We start from the raw sequence: 22,909 nt of genomic DNA, 5'->3' as shown, positions 1-22,909 counted from the left end.
CTTTTTGCTTGATCTTGGTCGCAATCCGTTGTCTGCCTATCCTCGTAATGCTCAACAGCTTCTTTAAGGAAGTTAGAATGTTGAAGGCTCTAGATAACCACCTTGAATCCTCGGGCCACGAAGTAAAGTCATGAACTCTTCCATCGCCCTTCTTGGGTTTATCGAAATATATTCAGGCAACCGTATTATTTTCCACTTTACCAAGAAATCCGTATTCCATGACAAGCTTTCTAATTTAGTAATCGGACTTGAATCAATATCTCTTTCCTTAGATGCAAATACAATGCAATCATAATCAAAACGCAACAAGAGGGGTTAGTACAAAATAGAAGCAAACAAGGAAAACAAAAGTACCTAGTCGGGCAAACACTAGGGATTTGGAGCGGCTCTACCTAGGACGGGCTCCTAAGGTCTTATACATGCGGTTTGGCTCTAAAGTCAAGGTACCCAAACCAGCAAATTCTTCGATCTTCACCCATTATAGGCTCATACAGACCGAGTTCGGTTCATAGGAATACATTTCCCTATGGCTGCACGGAGATGAAGATCTCACGAAGACATAGGTACGGATGTATCCGAAAGTGATCCACTATCCTGCACGGAGGTGAAAACCTCACGAAGGAGTAGCTTCTCACTCCTACTTAAAAGGGTAAGACTAACAGTCTTTATGCAATATGATGCCAAGATAAAAAAAACTTGATTTACAGTAATCATACAAACAAGTGCAAAGAGAGGATCGTAATTTTTCAAATCAAATTTTCAATTTTCGACGATAAGACAGAAAATAATCAATTTTTCGGCTTGACTCTCTAAGTGTCCCCAGCGGAGTCGCCAAGTTGTTGAAACCGTTTTTATTTAAAAAAACAACAGAAATCGACTTTTAAAAAATGAAAATTCTAGGAGTCGCCACCGATCTTTTATTGAGGGGTGATCGGATCACCTTGAAAATGATTTTGGCCTGCAAAATTTAAAAAAACAGGTTCGGGAGTCGGTTACGCACGAGGAAGGGTTAGCACCCTCGTAACGCCCAAAATTGGTACCAAATTGATTGTTTAATCTCTTAGTGTCGGGAATTTGAAAAGATTTTAAAATACGATCCTTCCTTCTTTATTAATGTTAATTTTATAAAAGATGCTTGGATAAATCGATGCGAATACTAAAGACCTCCTTGTCTCAGAGTAATAAAATGTCACACCCAATACATTAGGGCACGACATTTTTAGTCCTTGAGAATAAGCTTGTCTTTCGATTTTCAAAACTCCTATGGTGAAGTTTAAGAAGGATATTCAATTGCTTTAAGTCAGATGAAAAATCGAAGCCTAATACGTTAGGGCACAATTTCTCAAAATCCCAAGCATTAAATATTGCCCTTATTACTTTTTAAAGATCTTCATTTCGAGAAAACGACATGTCATATCCAATACATTAGGGCACGACGTATCAAATTCTCGAGAATGAGTTTTTATGGTTTTGATTAAAGCATATCCTCGATTATTTAGATTCAACGAGGAAAATTGGAACCCAATACGTTAGGGCTCAATCTTTTGGAAGATCCCAAATGCCGAGTTGATAGAGGAATGCGCGCGGACCAAGATCGAGTTGCCAAGTCACGAGAAACTCCTACGAAAACCCTAAACAATCAGATCTGAAACAAAACAGAAAATTAAAAGATTAGAACTTTGAATTTCCAGATCTGAAATAAAATCCCCAAATCAGCAAAGAATCAAATTGAGAATAGAAATAAGTGTTAATAAGGGTTTTTGAAACCCTAAAGGAGATTGCGATTCTGCCCAATTGAACACCAAGATAGTTTTCCCCAAATTTCGACAATCTAATTTCACCCAAAAAGAGTATGGAAGAACCGTAGAAATTGGGGATTTTTGGGCTGATTCCTTAAGATAGAAAAAGGCTGAAAACATAATAAGAACAGAAAATAAATTAGATAAAGATTCAGCACAAGCAGAAATAAGAAAGAATTGACAGCAAAAAATTAAAAGATAAGTCCTAAGAAGCCTTGAAATCCCGAAAGATCTCACAACTCCGTTCAAACGGCTCTAATATCCCCTCCAAAGAATATCAATGGCAAGAAGAAGGCTGAAGATGGTTCCCACAATCAAAAGATTGTTAAAACAACTTCTAAAGAAAACCCAAGGGAGAATTCTTGGAGAAAAACTCAAACAGAATTCTGCACTTAAACAAATCTGAAATTTTTGATATAATTGAGAAGTTCTTTACAAGGTGGCCAGCCATGCCTTTAAATATGCCTTATAACTAGTCCTAATCTAATTAGAAAACTAAAATAAAAAAACACCTAATTATTTTAATATGGAAATTCGGTCAAAGGTCTTTATTTGGGACTCTTGGACTGAATATTTACATAAAAATTTAAACTAAGTAAATAAATAAATAAAAATAAAAATAAAACTTTACAACTTGGGCCACTTTGACAATTTGGTCTAATTTTCAACTAAGTATGTATGGATTTCTTGATTGGGCTGGGAATTTGCTTATTGGGCCTCGCCTTCAAGAATTTGGGCTTTTGTAACTCGTATCACGAGTATTGCATTATTTTTGAAAACTTTTGTATGAGATAAATTTGACATTTGTAATCTTTTGAATAAACAAAAAAAACAATTGAATAATAATGTACAACGCGAAATGATAATTTGTAAACTAAAGCATACATTAATGAATAACAAAGATTTGATATATATGAATAAACAATATCATATACGTAAGAGCAACAATTTTATACCCTACACTATGCATATACTAACATCCATATCAGCAAGTAAAATGAATTAACAAGTTAATCTTAAAAAAGTAACAAGCGAATTAAATAAAATGTAACAAGTTCTTAAATAACAAAAAAAAGCAATATGAAAAGAAGGGAAATTATATATTAAAATAAGTTTAAAATAATATATATATACATGAAAGTTTGAAATAAATCAAAAATATAGTTAAAAACAAATACTTCATACAATAATAGTATCCCAATAAATTTAAAAATAAATATTATATCAAAATACATAAAATTATATACATATATTAATTTAAATAAGTAATACATGAGAGAAAAAAAATAAAGATGATAATATATACATAATAATATATATATAAAGAATTTGAAATAAACAGAATATATAAAATAGGGTTTTTAAAAGTATATTATAAAATAAAAGTTATTAAAAATATTGGATTAATAAAGAAAGAATAATTCATCACAAAGTTAAAATAATAATGTATGATAATAATAAGATAAAAGAATTTAAAATAATAGTGCATAATAAAGTAATATATATATGTAAAAAATAAGTAACCGAAAATGTAACCAAATATAACAATAATGTCAATAACAATAACAAATAATAATAATAAATTAATATTAAACTAATTAATAAAACAATGGGCTAATTTGGAATTAGAACAGAAATTTAGGGGTAAATCTGAAATAAATAAAAGGGAAAAGACCAAATTACAAAGCGCGAATAATATAGGGACTAAAATAGGAAATATTCCTTGCCCAGTAAAACGCAACACTGCAAATGGACTAAAATGGAGTCAGTGACAAATTATGCAGCCCGATTTAAAGAAGCAACATAAACTAGATTGAAACCAAACACAAACAATGAGGACCTGGAGTGCAAATAACCCTCCCCTACCAAAACACGCGGGTCAAGCTACAATCGGAACGGTTCATCGAATTATGGCTCAATACGACACCGTTTTGGTGCCATTGAAGCAAGGCTCAAACGGTGTCGTTTCAATAATCTGTATTAAACTAAAAAAAACTAAACCTAAGTAACCTTAAAACCATCCTTTCTGTGCCGCATCCAAAAAATCGAAAGCCCCCCATCCATTCAACTCCAATCCGAATGAAGGGGGGATTCGATGACGCACCAACCCTAGGTATGAGTTCTAAGCCCTTTTCCTTTCGTTTTCACCCTTCTTACTGAAAGAGATAAGCGTCGATACGAAAAAAAAACAGAAGAAAACAATGAAAAATGAAATAAGAATGCGAAGGCCAACCACTTTTTGAAATTATTGTTTTTGTGTTTTTGATTTCTTTGAATGCTTTTTTTTACATTCAATCTCTCTACTTTTTACATTCGTTCCTCTCCCCTCTTTTTACAGATTTTTTTAAATCGGCCTTTATAGCCGAAATAAAAAACATAAAAAGAAATCTCTTCTCCTCTCTGTTGGCCTATTGTTGTTCCTTTTCTGTTGCGTTTGTTGTCGTTTGCTGCAGGTACGGGTACGGTGGCGCAAACGTGGCACGTACGTGGGGAGAGGCGTGCTCGTACGGAGGTGTGCGTGGTTGGGGAGAACGGCGCTGGAAGCTGCTAGGGTTTCAGCTTCTGGTTTTGCATTGGGCCGCTTCGTGGTTGGGCTAAGGTCTAGGCAAATTGGGTTTATATTTTAATGGGCCTTAGTGGGTTAGCATTTAAGCATTTGGGCCATTGTATTGGGTTGATTTTGGACTGTGGACATTTATTATTTTTTATTCAGTTTTTTAATTTTGGAACTGTATGTGGGCTGTATGTGGGCCGGGCAAATTTGGGCTATTACACGCTGCATTCATCCAAATCCTATACTCGTATATATACGTTTTCGCTTTCGCTTATTTCCTCAAGAGTCTTGCCTACTGTACTTTCTTGGTATCCAAACAAAACCCAAGTTATTAGAAACCTTTTTTCGAGGAACTGGAGAAAATCACCTTTTCATATTCACTGCATGTCGTGTAAGCATTGCTAGCTATTTTAGCAGAGAGCAATGCATGTGAAGAAGGGTTAGTTATTAAACATCATTCTTTTTTGTTTTCACGTTTGCAGTGCTAACCTATTTTTGCCAAGTACCACAAGTTTCTGATGCAGAAACACCATGCAGTTCTTTTGACCTTTCCTATTTGAAGCATATATATGCTAATTTTTGTTGCAAAATTTTTTGGATGTAGAAAAGAGAAAATAGAAGAAAAAGCTGCAATGAGTGAATGCGATCCTACCCCGACATTGGGTGATAAATACATTTTATTATTGTGCTTCTGAATATTGTTAGTATTTGCTAGTCTCAAATTGCTTGCCCGATAGTTGTTTGATAAAATGCCTGAGAAAGGTTGCTTGCCGAATGAGTTTAGTTTTGGGATTTTGGTTCGTGGGTATTGTAGGTTTGGCCTTGCTAATAAAGGGTTGGAGCTTTTGGATTTGATGAGAAGTTCTGGGATTTTTCCTAACAGGATATTTTTAACTTGATTGTTGGCACTTTCAATGGTTTGAGCGACACCGATGGTCCATCATTTAGAAGGATAGTTGAAATTTTGGACACTCTTGTGAAATATAGATCATGTGTTGTGATGTTGGATCTTGAATCTGATGATTTGGTTAATGAAATGTTCAGTACATTTTTTTCTGTTGTAAGGTATGTTTTATTCCATTATTTATTTAATGTCAAGAACCGTTTACTCATCGGTTCTGCTTACCAAAAAGTATGTGTTGCATGTAACATGAGTGCTTTTATTTTTGTTGAATGTAGAATTTTGAAATGGCTTTATAGTACAATATGATATTGGTCTTAGTATTTCACTTTAGTGCAGTGGCTAAGATATGCCTGCAACCTCTTTTTGTTCATTGTAGTACCTTGAGCATATCTATTTGTGTGTGCATGTCTATCTTGTGGTTGGGTTGGTACTTGAAAGTTCCATCTTCCCTTAAGTTGCTTTTATAGTAAGAATCTGCATGTTGTTTAAATCCTTTTCCTGTATGTTTTGAATTATCTTGGACTGGAGGATTGATGTTAACTACATATTGCAGGGATGATCATCCAGAAAGTGTTTTATCAGCTATGCAAACAATCATGATTGTGGTGTTAGAAGAGAGTGAAGATGTTCGAGATGATCTTTTACTTGTTATATTGTCTACATTAGGTCGTAATAAAAGTGTAAGAATTTCATATTTCCTATTAGCTTATTGCTTACAAATTATATGGCTGCTTATACTTATCCCCCAGGAATTATAATTCTGAAGGAAATTGATTTCTGGAATCTATAATCTCGAGGTGTTACTCAAGCTGCCAAGAGACTTGCTATGAATGTCATAGAGCAGTGTTCAGAAAAACTTGAAGCTGGTATAAAACAGATTCTTATTTCAGTGATGTCTGGATATAATCAATTAATAAAAAGTGAAATTGACTATCATGAAGTTATCTATGGCATTTATCATTGTGCTCCTTAGTAACTGTCAAGAGTTGTTCCATACCTCACAGGAGAGCTGTTGGTATGAACACAAAAATTCTTTTTCATTTCTACTAATTACTTAACTGCTTTAAGATTTTGTCGTCCATGTGAAGACATATTTATTTGTTGTTTTTGATAATTTTTGTATATTCTAAAATAATTCTTATAATCTTTTTGAGGATGAAATGTTTGTGGTTTTGGAGAGTTTAGGTTCAGCCTTTGCGAAAATGAGGGCTTTTTCTTTTTCTGTCCTTCTTATTATGGATTTGTCATAGTTTAGTCTTAATTTTGGAAAATGAGTTCAAAGATGGTTGGAGTTGATTGACAGTTTCTGAGGTTTATAAATTATAAATTCCAATATATGCAGGTTGATCTATTAGACACTCGTTTGAGAGCTGTGAGATTGGTTGGATCCCTTTTTGCTCTGCCTGGTGCTAATATATGTGAAGCATCTCAGCCAATATTTTCAGAATTTTTTATGAGGTTGACTGGTAGAGTTGTCGATGTTAGAATGTCTGTCCTCGAACATGTTAAGATCTGTCTGTTGTCAGATCCCTCTAGACCTGAGGCTCCTTAAATAATCTGTGATTTTCTTTTGATTTTTCTTTTCTCAAAATATATAGTTATTTATGTTAGTTCGCTAATTTTGACATTGTTCTAAATTTTCTAGCTGCCCTATGTGATCGGCATTTAGACTATGATGAAAATGTTCGAAAGCAAGTTGTGGATGTAATTTGTGATATTGCTTGTCATTCTCTTGTTTCCATTCCCGTTCGGGCTGTAAAACTAGTTGTAGATCATTAATTCATGATTGATTTTTACTTTCTTTCATGTTTTCTATTGGACCTTGTGCAATTTGTAGGAGTCACTCAATTTGTGCTCTATGCAAAGTAGGAAAGATAGATGAAGCTAAAAATAAATTCAGAGAGATGACGGGTAAAAACTTGCAACCCGATGCGGTTATTTTTGATACTTTCATCCATATTTTCTGTAAAGAAGGTATGGCTAAAGTAACAACCCGATCAGTGGCAAACAATAGTACACAGGTATGGCTAAAGTAGTAATTCTATTTGGTGCTAAATGAGAATTGCCAAATATAGACAGTAGTGAACTATAGTCTTCCCTCAAAAAAGTATTAAAGAACCATTATCTAATAAAATCACATATGTTATGTCGTGACACTGCCAGTAAATCCTTTGGTATCCTGGACTCCTATATGTGATATATTTTTAATAATGTCTTTGCCTGGTAACTCGTCACGTTTTTTTCTATTGCTGTTGTACGATCTCAGGTTTCTCTATATACCATTATCTAATAAAATCCTAATATTTCTACCTTCGGGATGTTAGTATATGTGGTCACAAGGAAGCCTTTTTTAGTTTAATATTTCTACCTCACGCACAAACAAATGAACCCAGATAGTTATTATTTTCTTAGCTAAGAACAAGATGAGAAGGGAAAACAGAAACTACTTTGATACAATTCAAACACATATATAGAGTGGAAAAAAAAGGTTTTGACTTACAAGATCAAAGTTGAGAACAAGATTGATAGGATGAGTCGAAAAATAGAGCTTCTTTGAGTCTGCTTGTTGTTGGTGGGGTTTTGTAAGAGTGTCAATTGAAGAGCAGGAGTTGAAGAGCAGGGTTTTCTACAGATTGAGAAAGAAATTAGTTTAATTTTCAAGGATAAAATGGTAAAATAATAAATAAAAGTAAGGGTATTTTTGTTTGTTACAGTGCCAACAGCTCAGTTTAGCCCTCCATTGCTGCTGAAATCTCCAGCTGAAAATCAGCTGACCAGCGTAGTGGAGAAGCAAACTCACTGCACTGACACCCTAAACCAAACAGCACAGCAGTGAGTTTGGCACCATATTTTCCTTGAAAACGCACCTCACTGGCTGTAAACCTCAAACCAAAGGAAGCCTTAAGGGGTAGATATTTGAAAATACTTATGTGGGTCGATTTTCATGAAAAGTCACACTATCATAAACCATTGTGGAGGATAAGTGCTCCATTATAATTGGATTTCACGGGATATTTTAAATCAATTGTTGGAATAAAAGAAAAAGGAAAAAAGAAACATTAATCCATCGTTGATCATGTCACATAATATTTACAGTGAGAAACATGAATTAACTTTTTAACCAATTCAACCAGTTTCAATATTAAAGAAATAGATAACCAATTTAAGAGGTTCCAAGTTATCACTACAATTTTTTAGTTTTTGATGTGAATTGATCAAATGACTATAATTTCTTTATTTCTATCCTCAAGTACAGTTATTGATTTAAAAAGGATTTCTCAATATCGCACTATAATAAAATCTCATACTAGATGTTATCTTAAAATTCATGTTACATCTTACGATTTTTCACTCTATTTATCTCCGATGAGAATATTGAAGAGATGTAACCAAGTTGAGTCTAATTCAAACTTCATTCAATATTCGAGGTTGGAAGTTTTTTTTTTCCAAATTGAATTTGTTTCAAGATAAAATAGGATTGTTGAGTTCATTCTATTAGGATCATTAGCTAATTTAATTAACCACTAAAAAACTTGAATTTCACTCACTTGATAACTTAACTTGTTCAACTCAAATTCGAATCAAGATTTTTAGAATCAAATCAATAGTAGAACCAATCAGACCATTAGTTCGTTAGTTCAATCGATTCGATTAAGAATTTATTAAAAATTCATAAAATATAAAAGTTTTGATTCACCTACCCAACGTTTTTCTCCCCTCTCTAATTTTGAAATTTTATATCTGCATTTATATTAAGTTTCTAAATTTAAAATTTATTTTCTATAAAATAATAAATATTAAGAAAAGAGCGTTTTTATCTTTTTCATATTTTTTAGTAAAATAATATTGTTTATGAATTTCAATTTAAGACACTTAAATTTTCTAACTTAACTACTTCCATCAGAATTTACTTTGATTTTAATATAAATTTTTTATAAATATAATTTTTACATAGATTTTTCATTATTGTGTCATAGTAAACTTGTTTAAGGGTTAGATTACTTGTCTAAAATTTGGGAGGGTTTGAATAAAAAAATAGACCTGATCCGTTTTCTATTTTTTAATATATTGTATTATGTTATTTTTATATTTTATGTATAATATTATAATGTAAGCACTAAAAAATGTTCGGTTATCTATATATAAAACTGGAATAAATGAAATTTTATATAATTATTGTAGCAGGCCCAATTAGCCCGGGCCTGCACAAATAAGATATTGGGCACAACCCATATTTTTACAAACCTAAAAATCTAAACCTAAGCCCAATACAGACACCAACCCAAAACTAAAAAACAAAAAAGAAAACCCTAGCAACAGGTAGCGCTGTAGCCCCTCCAGCCACCGCACGTTTCGGGACCAGCTCCTCCACACACACGTTTCTCTCCACGAATACCTGCAAAACAAACTCAAATCAAGGAGTCCAATAGAGAGGAAACAGCAAAATAATAGATTTATTAATTTATTTTTTCTCTTTTTTGGGCTATATAAAGCCGTATATTTTTGTAAAAAAGGGAGGATATACTGAAAAATGGGGAGAAAGATTCAAAAGAAATACAAAGTTTTTTAAAATACAGAGGTGACTATTTTTTCGTTGTACCCAATTTGATGTTCATTGTTTTGTTAAAATCTTTTGTTTTTTTCTTATTTTCTGCTCAAAATATAAAAAAAGAAAGGGGTCTTACCTCTGTCGTCAAGGACGCCGGATTGTTGCCATCTCCGCTGCGGTCGGAGCGTCGGCGCAGGCGAACGACGGTGCAAAAGGAAGGGTTAAAAGGAATCCTAGTAGAGCCTTTCTCTTAAAAAATGAAACAAAATGATTTTATTTTTTTTCTTTTTTCAAGATTTGTTTTATTTAAAGCAAGACAAAACGGCACCGTTTTACCCAGGCAGATCCGCGTGGTGACCCGACCTGGAGGGGAGGATCCGCGCGTTCTGACTTTAAATGGGGATATTGCCTTTTTAGTCCCCCTCTTGTGGCACGCATTTTGATTTGGCCCTTTCTGGTGTTTTCCATCTTTAAATTTAGCCCTTAAACACTGTTTATTTTTCAATTGGATCCTTAATCGGTTTTTTTAGTTCTTTTATATTATTTGACATTGTATTATTATATTATTTACTATCATTATTATTATTATATTTTCTATACATATACATGCGCATATTTTATATATAATATATATGCATATTTAATATATATATATTTATATATATTAAGCCTTTATAATGTATTTTACATACGTTTTTTATTTTTTTATTTTTTTTCCTTATCTTTTTAACTTTTATATGTTTTATATTTTATAGATATATACATATACATTTCTTTTATGTTGTAAATATATATACATATATATACATATTTTTATATTTTTATTTTACTTTCAAAATTTTCATGGGTACATGTACATGTATTTTTTACAAAATATGCATACATATTTTTAGAGATATTTATAAGTTTTTGCTTTACATGTTTCTTTTTTTCGCATATATATCCTTGTATATGTGTGTTAAATATATGCGTACACATATTTTCAAATTTACTTGTATATTGTACTTGTATATATATTTTGTAAATACATATTCATATATGTTTTAAATTAAAGTTTTTTATGGTACATTAACTTTTAACATACCTTTTGGGAAATATATTTTGGTTTTGTCAATATATCAAAATCATTTTCTCTTGATTCAAAGGTTTTTTTGAATAAAAGCAATGTTCAAAGTTTGAGATTTTCGAGGAAATTGAGCCTTGACGTATTGGGTTCCGATTTTCTTTGTTAATCTTAAATAACCAAGAATATTCTTTATTCAAAATGCATGAGTATAAAAATCATTTTCGGGAACTTAACTTATTGTGTCCTAATGTATTGGACATGACATATTGTTTTCTCAAAATGAAGATTTTCGCATAAAATAAAGCGATATTCAAAGTTCGGGAATTTTAAAAAATTGTACCCTAACGTATTGGGACTCAATTTCTTTACATGACTTGAACAATTGATTATCCTTTTCAGATTTCATCATTTGAGTTGTTTTTAAAAAAAATTTCTTTTTAGCCCTCGACACTAAGCATTAAATAATCAATTTGGTACCGATTTTTGGGTGTTACGAGGGTGCTAACCCTTCCTCGTGCTAACTGACTCCCGAACTTGTTTTCTCAAATTTCATAGACCAAAAATACGTTTAAGGTGAGCCGATCACACCTCAATAAAGGATCGGTGGCGACTCCAATTTTGTTTTTAAGTCGACAACTAGAATTTTTTGTTTTCAAAAAGGTAGTTTCGACAGCTTGGCAACTCCACTGGGGACTTTTTGAGAGTCGAGCCATGAATTGATTGTGTTTTGTCTTTTTGTCGAAAATCAAAAGTTTTTTTTTAAAATCATGTTTTCCCTTTGCATTCATTGATTTTTATCATGATATGTTTGCATGATTGGACCAAGTCGGTTACTTTGTATTTGCATTTTGCACTACATAGTCCGTTTTACCCCTTTAAGTGGGAGCGATAAACTAGTCCTTCATGAGGTTTTCACCTCCGTGCAAGGTAGTGGACCGTTTTCTGGATACATCCGTACCTATGTCTTCATGAGATTTTCATCTCCGTGCAGCCATAAGGAAATGTATTCCCCTGAATTGAACTCGATCCATATGAGCCTATAATGGGTGAAGATCGAGGAATCTGCTGGTTCAGGTACCTTTTCTCTAGAACCAAAACCTCATATAGTGAACCATAAGAACTTACCCTAGGTAGAACCATACCGAACTTTTAGTGGTCACCCGAATAAGCGTTCTATTTATTTTGGTTTTGCACTAACCTGTTTCTTCTTGTTCTTATTATGATTGCATTACATTTGTATCTTAGAAAAGAGGTGTTGACTCAAGTTTGATTACTAAATTAGAGAGCTTTTTATGGAAAGCGAATTTCTTGATAAAGTGGAAAATAATACGGTTGCCTAAGTATATTCCCAAAAACACAAAAAGGATGATGGAAGGGTACATGACTCTACTTCGTGGCTTGGAGATTCAAGCCGATTATTCCAGAGTTTTGATATTCCAACTTTCTTAAAGAAGCTAATGAGTATTACAAGGGTAGGAAAACAATGGATCTCAACCAGGATCAAGCAAAAAGAGATAGAGGAGACACCCCTTTTGAAGAATTCGCAAGGTTTAAAGAGAATATGTCTTTTCGTGGAGTATGAGGGTAAAGTCGTATATATATCCACTTTATGTAAAGAAATTTGTCTTCTAGTAAAGTTTTCTAAATGTAATTGAATCTGAATCAACGTCTCTTTAGGCATTCATTTCATGCATTTGCATTACATTACATCATATGCATTAAACACCGTTAAAGGATCCTAATTAATTAAAATCATTGCTCAGTTAACCTGGAAACCAACCAAACATCGTTACGGCACTCGAGCAAAGATTAAAGACATGGATCAGAGATTGGAAAAGCTCGAACAGTACCGAAGGAAATGCAAGACCGACTTCAGCTACAAGTGCAGGAGCGGTTAGACAAAATGAAATAGGATATGTCAGAGAAGATGTTGGAATCCCAAAAGGATATGATGGCGAAGTTGACCCAGCTGTTGATTGAGGGAAGAGATAAGGGAAAGGGCCCTATGGCTAATGTCGAAGAGGGTAACTATGATGAACTTCTCTATCCTCCAGGCTTTATTCCTCCATATGTGCGAACTCAAGCTGAAGTATACCCGCACAAATCTACTGTTACAATCAGGCATCAGCAATTCTAGGCCGGTGTTTCAAACTTCCAGGCTGGATCAGGCTCTAACCCCAGAAACCACTCTGCTAACTCTACCATTCCTAACTTCGATGAAGCGGCTGAAAAAGAAAGAATAAATAAAGATTTACCAAGGCAGTTAGAAGAGAGGTGCAAATGGCTCGAAGAGAAGTTCAAGGCGATGGAGATCATTGAAAACTATCGTGGGATCAACGCTAAAGAACTCAGTCTAGTCCCAGATTTGGTACTCCCTCATAAGTTTAAGATGCCAGAATTCAAAAAATACAATAGGACAAGTTGCCCAGAAGCACATATCACCATGTTCTACAGGAGAATGGCAGGATATGTTAACAATGACCAACTACTGATTCATTGTTTCCAGGATAGCCTCACAGGGGCAGCATCTAAATGGTACAATCAACTGAGTCGTACCACGATAGGTTCAAGGAGGGACTTAGCACAAGCGTTCATGAAACAGTACAGTCATGTAACAGACATGATTCCTGACAGAATCACCCTTCAGAATATGGAAAAGAAGCCGAACGAAAGGTTTAGGCAATATGCACAAAGGTGGAGGGAGGTGGCCGTTCAAGTTCAGCCACCGCTCTTGGAAAGAGAAATGAAAATACTCTTTATAAATACATTGAAATCCCCGTTTATTATGCAAATGTTAGGAAGTGCTACAAAAAGCTTTTCTGACATAGTTATGAATGGTGATGTAACACCCCGAACCCGAGACCGTCACCGGGGTCGAATACGAGGTGCTGACAGACTTTTAAAAATTTTTCCAGACACTGCCCAGTCTGAGTACTAGTCGCTTCAAAAATCATATCTTGAGTTTCACAACTCGAAAATCAGTTTTGTGATTTTTCCCTGAAACTAGACTCATGTCCCCACCTATATATTTTTTTCTAGAATTTTTGGTCAGGCCAATTAGTACAGTTTATTAGTCAAAGTCTCCCATGTTACAGGGGTCGACTACACTGACCTCTTCCCATTGCGACTTGGATATCTCTCTGCACAGAGCTTCAATACTGATGCCGTTTGTTTCTATGAAACTAGACTCAGAGAGGAAACCATGCATATATGGTATGACCCCTAATTATCTCTGGTCAATTTATAGTGAATTTCCAAAGGCGGAACAGAGAATCCAGAAACTGTTCTGGCCCCGTTCCACAAGAACCCGAATATCTCTTACTGTACTGTTCATATGATTGGTTCGTTACTTCCATATGAAAGTAGGTTCATCAAGGTTCGATTACATAATTTATTCACTATTTAATTCCACTCCTACGAATTTATGTGATTTTTCAATTCTACACCACAGTTGCTGTCAAAATCTGTTTTCAAGGTAAACTTTACCTATTTTGTGGTTACCATGGACCAACTAGGGTTTTGCCATACATAGGTCCACATGTGATCATATTTAGCCATTCCAATGGCTGATCATTAGCCCAACACTTCCATTTTAATCCATAGTCACATCGTGAAACCATATATATACATACATAAACACAAATGGTCTAATGCCATACTCCACTTCTACAAGCCATTTTCGCATGGCTTTACACACATACATCACAAAAGAACTTAAACAACAGGGGGTAGTCCTATACATGCCATATCCAGAGTTCAACTAAAGAGTACCAAAAGAGCTTGATAGTGTAGATGACTTCGACTTCGCTGATCCCGAATCCGATAGCTAACGAACAAAATCTATAAAACAGAGAGCCAAAGCAACCGGGTAAGCATTTTAAGCTTAGTAAGTCTCAAGTAATGAAATCGGCTTTGACTACAGTATTACATTCACATAGCTAACTAAGTCATTTTATTAACACACATTCTCATAATCATACTTACTTCACACTTCATCAACATATATACACAAGGTATCAACCTTTCTAAAAGCCGAAAATTCGTTAGCCGATCGCACGAATACTATTTAAAACGAATCGACTTTTCCAATGCACATGCAACATACCTTATCGTTCGGGTTGGTCGAGCATATTTATTGAATTAGTTACAGCACAAAACGCTCACATTCAAACCCAAGTTTCTTCGGTATTTAACCGAATACAGCCGCAAACACATTTGCCTTCGGGTTTTAACCCGGACATATCAACTTGCATAATTGCCTTCGGGTCTTAGCCCGGATATATCATCTCGCATAATTGCCTTCGGGTCATAGCCCGGACATATTAACTCGCATAATTGCCTTCGGGTCTTAGCCCGGATATATCAACTCGCGTAATTGCCTTCGGGTCTTAGCCCGGATATATTAACTCGCATAATTGCCTTCGGGTCTTAGCCCGGATATATTCCAATGCTCATGCACACATATATCAATAATCATAACACATCCATATCATTTCTTCGTTACTAAGGCTCAAACACAAAACATTTATTAAACCTTTCAAATTTCGGCTCAGTAGCCGCACACAAAGAGCATAATTTCAATTGGCTTTATAACATAGTCTCTAAGCACATTCGACTATCCGTCATAGTATGACTATTCATTTCAATATAATTCAAGTAGGGTCATTACTCGAAGACTTACCTCAAATGTCGTCGAACGACTTCAACGGCTATTCAATTACTTTTTCCTTCCCTTTATCGGATCTAGTTCCCCTTTGCTCTTGAGCTTAAGTTCAACAAAATTTAAAATAGTCATTAATCGACTATTCAAGTATTACTTTCAGAATAATATTATATATATTGATCCGACTTTCACACACATAGATTATAGTAAGCTTTATATTAATCAATAAATAATTCATCAGCAAACTTTCATTAATGTTTACAACAAAATCACATATTCACTACGAGCTGTTTTCCCGAGCAGTAGTTACTAAATTACTTATAACTGGAGCTACTAAACTCCAAATCACTTGCCGTTAATTTTCCCTGAATATAGACTCGTATATCTTCCATCCATAAAATTTTCAGAATTTTAGGCTTGGCCAATCAATACCAGATTTTTCTTAAAGTTTCCCCTATTTCACTGTTTGACTATTCTGACCACTCTTCACTACGAATCCAATTTCTCACTTTACAGAATTCCAAATGTGTTGTATTTAATCTCATTTGAAACTAGACTCATTAAGGAGTCTAAGCATATAAATTTTATCTTATAACCATTTTTGTACAATTTATAATGATTTTCTAAAAACAGAACAGGGAATCCAGCAGTCATTTTGACTCAGCCCCACAATACTTCAAATATCTCTAGATCGGCAACTCTTTTGTTTCTATAGTTTCTTTTGTAAGAAAATAGACCCTTGAAGCTTTAATGACATAATTCACTCAGCTTCTAATTCAGCTCCTACAAATTATGGCGATTTTCGAAAACCACCTTACTACTGCTGTCCCAAGTAGATTATGACCTAATACAACAATCTCATATAGGTTTCTTCTAAGCTAACCATAACCGAACCATTTAGTCAAGCTTAAGGCCGATTCTATTTTGTTCAAATTAAGGTCACACTCCCTTAAAAGAAATTCTAGCCTTCTTAACTTTAATTAGCTACTACCTATTCTTTAAACATTAAATACAATGCACTTAACATTTAAACCTTTATACCGAATTTGCTCACACAATAGTCCTTGACCGAAAGTTCTTAGACTCTAGCTACCCTAATGTCATTCCTTGAAACATATCCGAATATCACGTTCAACACCTCCCATCAACAAGTTAAAATTTCTCAAATTCAATTACTAGTGCTTTTATAAAACATAAACAAAAATACATTAAACATTATCACCCCAAGAATCAATAGCATAACCGAATACATATATTTTTTCTTTCTCTCTAGACTAGATTCGGCAATCCCATAAGCCATATTAACCTTAACTTTCAAGCTAAAACAATTAACAATTTAACACATCCAACCTAACTATCCATCTAATGTCATCAAAACTTCTACTAAAAATTTTAAGCTCCTAGGCCGAAATTCAACCCTCATAAATAACCTAATTTCAATCCAAAATTCAAGTAGCTTTTAAACCAATCCTCCAAATTATGCATACATTTTCAAGAGTGGCATAAAACATACCTTTTTGTATCAAAACACCTTAGCCGAAATTCAACAAGAGTTTTTCTTCTTTCTTTCTTCTAGTTTCGGCAATGGAGAAGTAAGGATGAAACACTTTGGTTTCTCCTCCCACTTCTCATTATATTATTTCCTTTCATACTATAATTCCTTTAATATCAATTATTAAATCATTTGTTAATACAAAATTATTTTAATTTTTGAATTAGTGGAGCATATTCCTTCCTTGGCCGGCCACCATGTTTATCATGGGCAAATTGACATGCAAAACCACTCCTTTCAATGCATGTACTATTAGACCATTGTAAAATTAACCTCTCACTTTCCAACAAAGTTTCATATAAGTCCATATTAATAAATTCACATAAAGATGATCAAATTAATGCATGAGACTTTCACACATGCATTTACTCACATCATAAACACAGAATATAACTTTTAATTATTTATAAGACTCGGTTTAGCAGTCCCGAAACCACTTCCCGACTAGGGTCAGTTTTGGGCTGTCACAGGTGAAATGATCAAAAATGCTATAAGGAGTGGGAAAATCAATACAGATGAGAGTAACAAGAGGTCAGTCTCAAGGAGAAGAGAAAATGAGGTGAACAACACGGGTTACTCTAAATCAGTTACTGTGAGCCAGCCAAGAAAGGTGGTTGGTAATCAACAGAATTCATCAAGGCAAGATTCCTGCATGAAGACTGAGAAGTTCCAGTTTACACCAATCCCAATACCGTATAGGGAACTGTATCAAAATTTTTTTGATGCACGTGTTATTTCCCCTTTTCATGTGAAGCCTCTATAACCTCCGTATCCCAAATGGTATGATGCAAACGCAGAATGTGACTATCATGCGGGAATTACGGGACACTCGATTGAGAATTGCACTGCTTTCAAGAAACTAGTTGAAGGACTCATCGACATGGGTGTTGTCAAGTTTGGTGACTCATCAAGTGTAGAAAATCCGTCACCCAATTATGATTGATGATGGAGGGAATGCAACGTATGAAGAAGTGGTGAGAAATTTGCACTTCGATGTCGTATATGCAGACACAATTAAAAGGGTCCTTGTTAGATATTCGCCTGGTAGGTGTTATAAATAATGAGACTGCAAAGGAAACCCCTATATTATTTAGAGTCTGATAGAGTAATGTCTGAACATTATTATTTTAATAAAATACATCATTACAATAATCTTTGAGCAAATGTTCTTTCATTCTTTACGATTCTTTCATTCTTTTGGATTTTTTCTGCCAAACTATTCATTCATTCATATTATTCTTTGTATATCCTTTAGCACCTACAATAGGTCCTTGGATATCAATGACATGATTGACACTGCTACAGACTTTAGATCTCCTTTTAAGCGAGACATGTGTTTAGAGGGATCTCATGACTTTGAAGATGACATAGACTTTAGCTTATCTCTAGACTTGTTGAGGATGATAGAATAAGAGGATAGTCAGATCCTACCTCACAAGAAATCATTGAGAGCTCGGTGAAGATTGGAATTGACATGACCACAAAGACGAGGCGGGACCTTATGGAGTTACCCCAAGAATTCAATGATGTCTTCAAATAGTCATACCCAGATATGCACCGTTTAAGCACTGGCTTTATAATCTGAATAACAACATAATGTCAGAAATTTGCAGTAGGTTTAACATTAATGTTATGAATGATACAGTGAAATTTCTTTGCTGGGGCAATGTCCTTCTCTTTGGCTTATCATAGCTTTGCTCATTGAAGTCGAATTGACATTTCTCTGTATTTTTATCCTAAGAGGAAGATCCGAAGGTTCGTCCCAAAGAATTGCACAAGGGGGAGCTAATGTTGAAAAAGATCCTTCCTATAAAAGGATGTTAGAGGAAGATGGATGCCAAATTAGGAGGGTCCATATGTTAAAGAAAGCCTTTTTGGGGAAAGCTTTGATCTTGAGTGAGGTGGATGGTAAATATTTTCCAAACCTGTAAACTCAGATTCAGTTAAGAAGTACTTTTCCTAAAAAAGGGGGACCAAGGTGAAAGCCTACAAAGGGCGTCTTGAGTCAAAAAAAAGGAAATAGAGAGGCTAAGGTGAAAACTCGCAAAGGGCGTCTTAGACTAAAGGGGATTTAAGTTGAAAACCCGAAAAGGGCGGCTCAAATATTGATCAGAATGGGGCATGAAGTAATCAGAGCAGCTCAAATACTGATCAGAATGGGATATGTAGTGGTCTTGCTATACCTGAATCAACAGGAAAGGGTAGGCAACATCTTGGGGCATCGACAAAGTACTATAGATCTCCTAAACACATGTTAAACTCAGAATGGTCTTTAGAAAGTTTGTACAGAGAAGTTCAAGCTACGATATCCGGGGCACCTAATCCTTATACCATCTTTGTTATTTTTGGAACACTTCATTCATTTCCAAGATACACATTCCTAAATCAATTTCTTTGTTATCCATCTTTATTATCTTTGATAATATATTCATTTTGAGTTATGCTCAGAACCAACTCTATTCTTATCCATTATTATGACATTTTTGCAAGCATGTTGCATTAGAATAATGATTAATAGACCAATAAAACTTTCACAAGGGAAGTTTTGCATATTACTCTAGAAGTTTCTAAATAATACGGAAACCTAAAACAGGGCTATTGTTTAGAATACACCAGGTTTAAAGGTTGAAATATCTAAGAAGGAAAAGTCTAAATTAAGGCTATCCCTTCATATTTTGTTGTCAGAAACATTGACTGAACAAAACGACGAGATGTCGTGTTGGTGATAAGGCTTCGATAAAAAGGCAAGCGATGTTCATCAAGTAAGAAGAGGTTTTCTTGGAGGAAAATTCCTCATTTATGCATAAGCATTTGGAATAACTCACTGGGAATGGGGTAAAAGACCAGAGAGCTTCACTTTCTGTATCCTTAAATTACAATAGGAGAGGATTTAGAAAAAGCCAGATTTTCTACCTTTGGGTCACAGCGGGAGAAATATGATACAAATTTTGTGTTCCAGTGGATTGAACTTTGACGTTCATAGTGGGAGGCAATTTGATTAAGTGTTCTTTGGAGACGCTAGCCGAGCAAAAAGGCGTTGTAGCACGTCAGCGATAAAACCTTAATAAACTTTGAGTAATGATAACCTGAGTGATAATGATGAATCATTCTCGAAAAAATGACATTCTTCATTCATCTAAATGTCATTCATACACGTCTAGTTAGGAGCATTTGATTCATTCTAATCATGACATCTTAATCACTAGGCATAACCAGGTTCGTAACGTGAATTATACAGGTCATGTTCCCCAGAGAACAGATCGGTGAAATCATAAAGCCTTATCTCCTTGAGTAACAGCGGAGCAGGTTGAAAAGCAACAGATCCTGTCTTCATATATTGGTAGCAAAGTGGATCGAAGATAGTAGATCTTGTCTTCCCATACTGGTGGCGAAGTAGATCGAAGAAAACAGATCTTGTCTTCCTGTACTGGCAGCGAAGTAGATCAAATATAGCAGATCTTGTATTCATGTATTGGCGTGAAGTAGATCGAAGATAACAGATCTTGTCTTTCCATACTGGTGGCGAAGTAGATCGAAGAAAACAGATCTTGTCTTCCTATACTGGCAGCGAAGTAGATCAAATATAGCAGATCTTGTCTTCATGTATTGGCGTGAAGTAGATCGAAGATAGCAGATCTTGTCTTCCCATACTGGTGGCGAAGTAGATCGAAGAAAACAAATCTTGTCTTCCTGTACTGGCAACGAAGTAGATCAAATATAGCAGATCTTGTCTTCATGTATTGGCGTGAAGTAGATCGAAGATAGCAGATCTTGTCTTTCTATACTGGTGGCGAAGTAGAGCGAAGAAAACAGATCTTGTCTTCCTGTATTGGCAGCGAAGTAGATCAAATATAGTAGATCTTGTCTTCATGTATTGACATAAAATAGATAGCAGATCTTGTCTTCCCATACTGGTGGTGAAGTAGATCGAAGATAATGGATCTTGTCTTCATGTATTGACATGAAGTAGATCAGAGATAGCAGATCTTGTCTTCATGTATTGACATGAAGTAGATCGAAGATAGCAGATATTGGCTTCCCATACTGGTGGTGAAGTAGATCGAAGATAATGGATCTTGTCTTCATGTATTGACATGAAGTAGATCGAAGATAGCAGATCTTGTCTTCCCATACTGGTGGTGAAGTAGATCGAAGATAATGGATCTTGAGTTTATGTTTTGACATGAAGTAGATCAGAGATAGCAGATCTTGTCTTCCCATACTGGTAGTGAAGTAGATCGAAGATAATGGGTCTTGTCTTCATGTATTGACATGAAGTAGATCAAAGATAGCAGATCTTGTCTTCCTGTATTGACAGCGAAGAAGATCAAGGCTACAAGTCTTATTTCCCCGACATTACAGTGGAATAGACTGAAGCACCAGTTCCTATACCTCTGAAGATGCAGTAGGAATGAATGAGGCTACTTGAGGAAGAGAAGCACTGAAGAAATCGAGGCTTAGCAAGACCGGGCACAATTGGGCTTTTAGCCTTTGCTCTGTTCTCGTTACACAACAATGAGCAAAGAAGGGCAGCTGTAGCAGGCCCAATTAGCCTGGGCCCGCACAAATAAGATATTGGGCACAGCCCATATTTTTACAAACCTAATAAACTAAACCTAAGCCCAATACAGACCCCAACTCAAAACTAAAAAATAAAAAAGAAAACCCTAGCAGCAGGTAGCGCCGCAGCCCCCGCCTCCAGCCACTGCACGTTTCGGGACCAGTTCCTCCATGCACACGTTTCTCTCCACGAATACCTGCAAAATAGACTCAAGGAGTCCAATAGAGAGGAAACAACAAAATAATAGATTTATTAATTTATTTTTTTCTCTTTTTTGGGCTATATAAAGCCGTATATTTTTGTAAAAAAGGGAGGATATACTGAAAAATGGGGAGAAAGATTCAAAAGAAATACAAAGTTTTTTAAAATATAGAGTTAAATATTTTTTTCGTTGTACCCAATTTGATGTTCATTGTTTTGTTAAAATCTTTTGTTTGTTTCTTATTTTCTGCTCAAAATATAAAAATTGAAAGGGATCTTACCTCTGTCGTCAAGGACGCCGGATTGTTGCCATCTCCGCCGCGGTCGGAGCGTCGGCGCAGGCGAACGGCGGTGCAAAAGAAAGGGTTAAAAGGAACCCTAGCATAGCCTTTTTCTTAAAAAATGAAACAAAATGATTTTATTTTATTTCTTTTTTCCAGATTTGTTTTATTCAAAGCAAGACGAAACGGCGCCGTTTTACCCAGGCAGATCCGCGCGATGACCCGACCCGGAGGGGAGGATCCGCGCGTTCTGACTTTAAATGGGGATATTGCCTTTTTAGTCCCCCTCTTGTGGCGCGCATTTTGATTTGGCCCTTTCTGGTGTTTTCCATCTTTAAATTTGGCCCTTAAACACTTTTATTTTTCAATTGGATCCTTAATCGGTTTTTTTAGTTCTTTTATATTATTTGACATTGTATTATTATATTATTTACTATCATTATTATTATTATATTTTCTATACATATAAATGCGCATATTTTATATAATATATATGCATATTTAATATATATATTTATATATATTAAGCCTTTATAAACGCATGCATGTATTTTAGATACCTTTTATATTTTTTTATTTTTTTTCCTTATCTTTTTAACTTTTATATATTTTATATTTTATAGATATATACATATACATTTCTTTTATGTTGTAAATATATATATACATATACATATTTTTATATTTTTATTTTACTTTCAAAATTTTCATGGGTACATGTACATGTATTTTTTATAAAATATGCATACATATTTTTAGAGATATTTATAAGTTTTTTG

The 22,909-nt window shown here is 34.6% G+C and overlaps 1 protein-coding gene and 1 pseudogene across 10 annotated transcripts; one reads left to right on the top strand and one right to left on the bottom strand.

The window, feature by feature from the left end:
- Positions 1-22,909, bottom strand: part of LOC121224524 (uncharacterized) — a 63,272-nt pseudogene that overhangs the window by 2,106 nt on the left and 38,257 nt on the right.
- On the top strand, positions 4,411-7,053 carry LOC121224078 (uncharacterized). Of its 10 annotated transcripts, none has more exons than XR_005921546.1 (5): positions 4,570-4,792; positions 4,958-5,053; positions 5,811-5,937; positions 6,024-6,123; positions 6,600-7,053. XR_005921546.1 is itself a non-coding variant. In XM_041106599.1 (5 exons), the coding sequence occupies exons 3-5, from the start codon at positions 5,354-5,356 to the stop codon at positions 6,807-6,809; spliced, it is 402 nt and encodes a 133-aa protein (XP_040962533.1). In that variant the 5' UTR covers positions 4,570-4,792; positions 4,958-5,016; positions 5,237-5,353; the 3' UTR covers positions 6,810-7,053. The 10 variants fall into 10 exon arrangements, 3 of the variants coding, with proteins under 3 accessions (XP_040962534.1, XP_040962533.1, XP_040962532.1); XR_005921543.1 differs by having other exon boundaries at positions 4,958-5,418; positions 6,007-6,123; XM_041106599.1 differs by lacking the exon at positions 6,024-6,123 and adding an exon at positions 5,237-5,418 and having other exon boundaries at positions 4,958-5,016.

The sequence above is a fragment of the Gossypium hirsutum genome, chromosome D12 (genome assembly GCF_007990345.1).
Source record: "Gossypium hirsutum isolate 1008001.06 chromosome D12, Gossypium_hirsutum_v2.1, whole genome shotgun sequence".
In the NCBI taxonomy this organism is placed as follows: domain Eukaryota; kingdom Viridiplantae; phylum Streptophyta; class Magnoliopsida; order Malvales; family Malvaceae; genus Gossypium; species Gossypium hirsutum.
The sequence above is the reverse complement of the archived record's forward strand: the minus strand, read 5'-3'. Positions and strand labels throughout refer to the sequence as shown.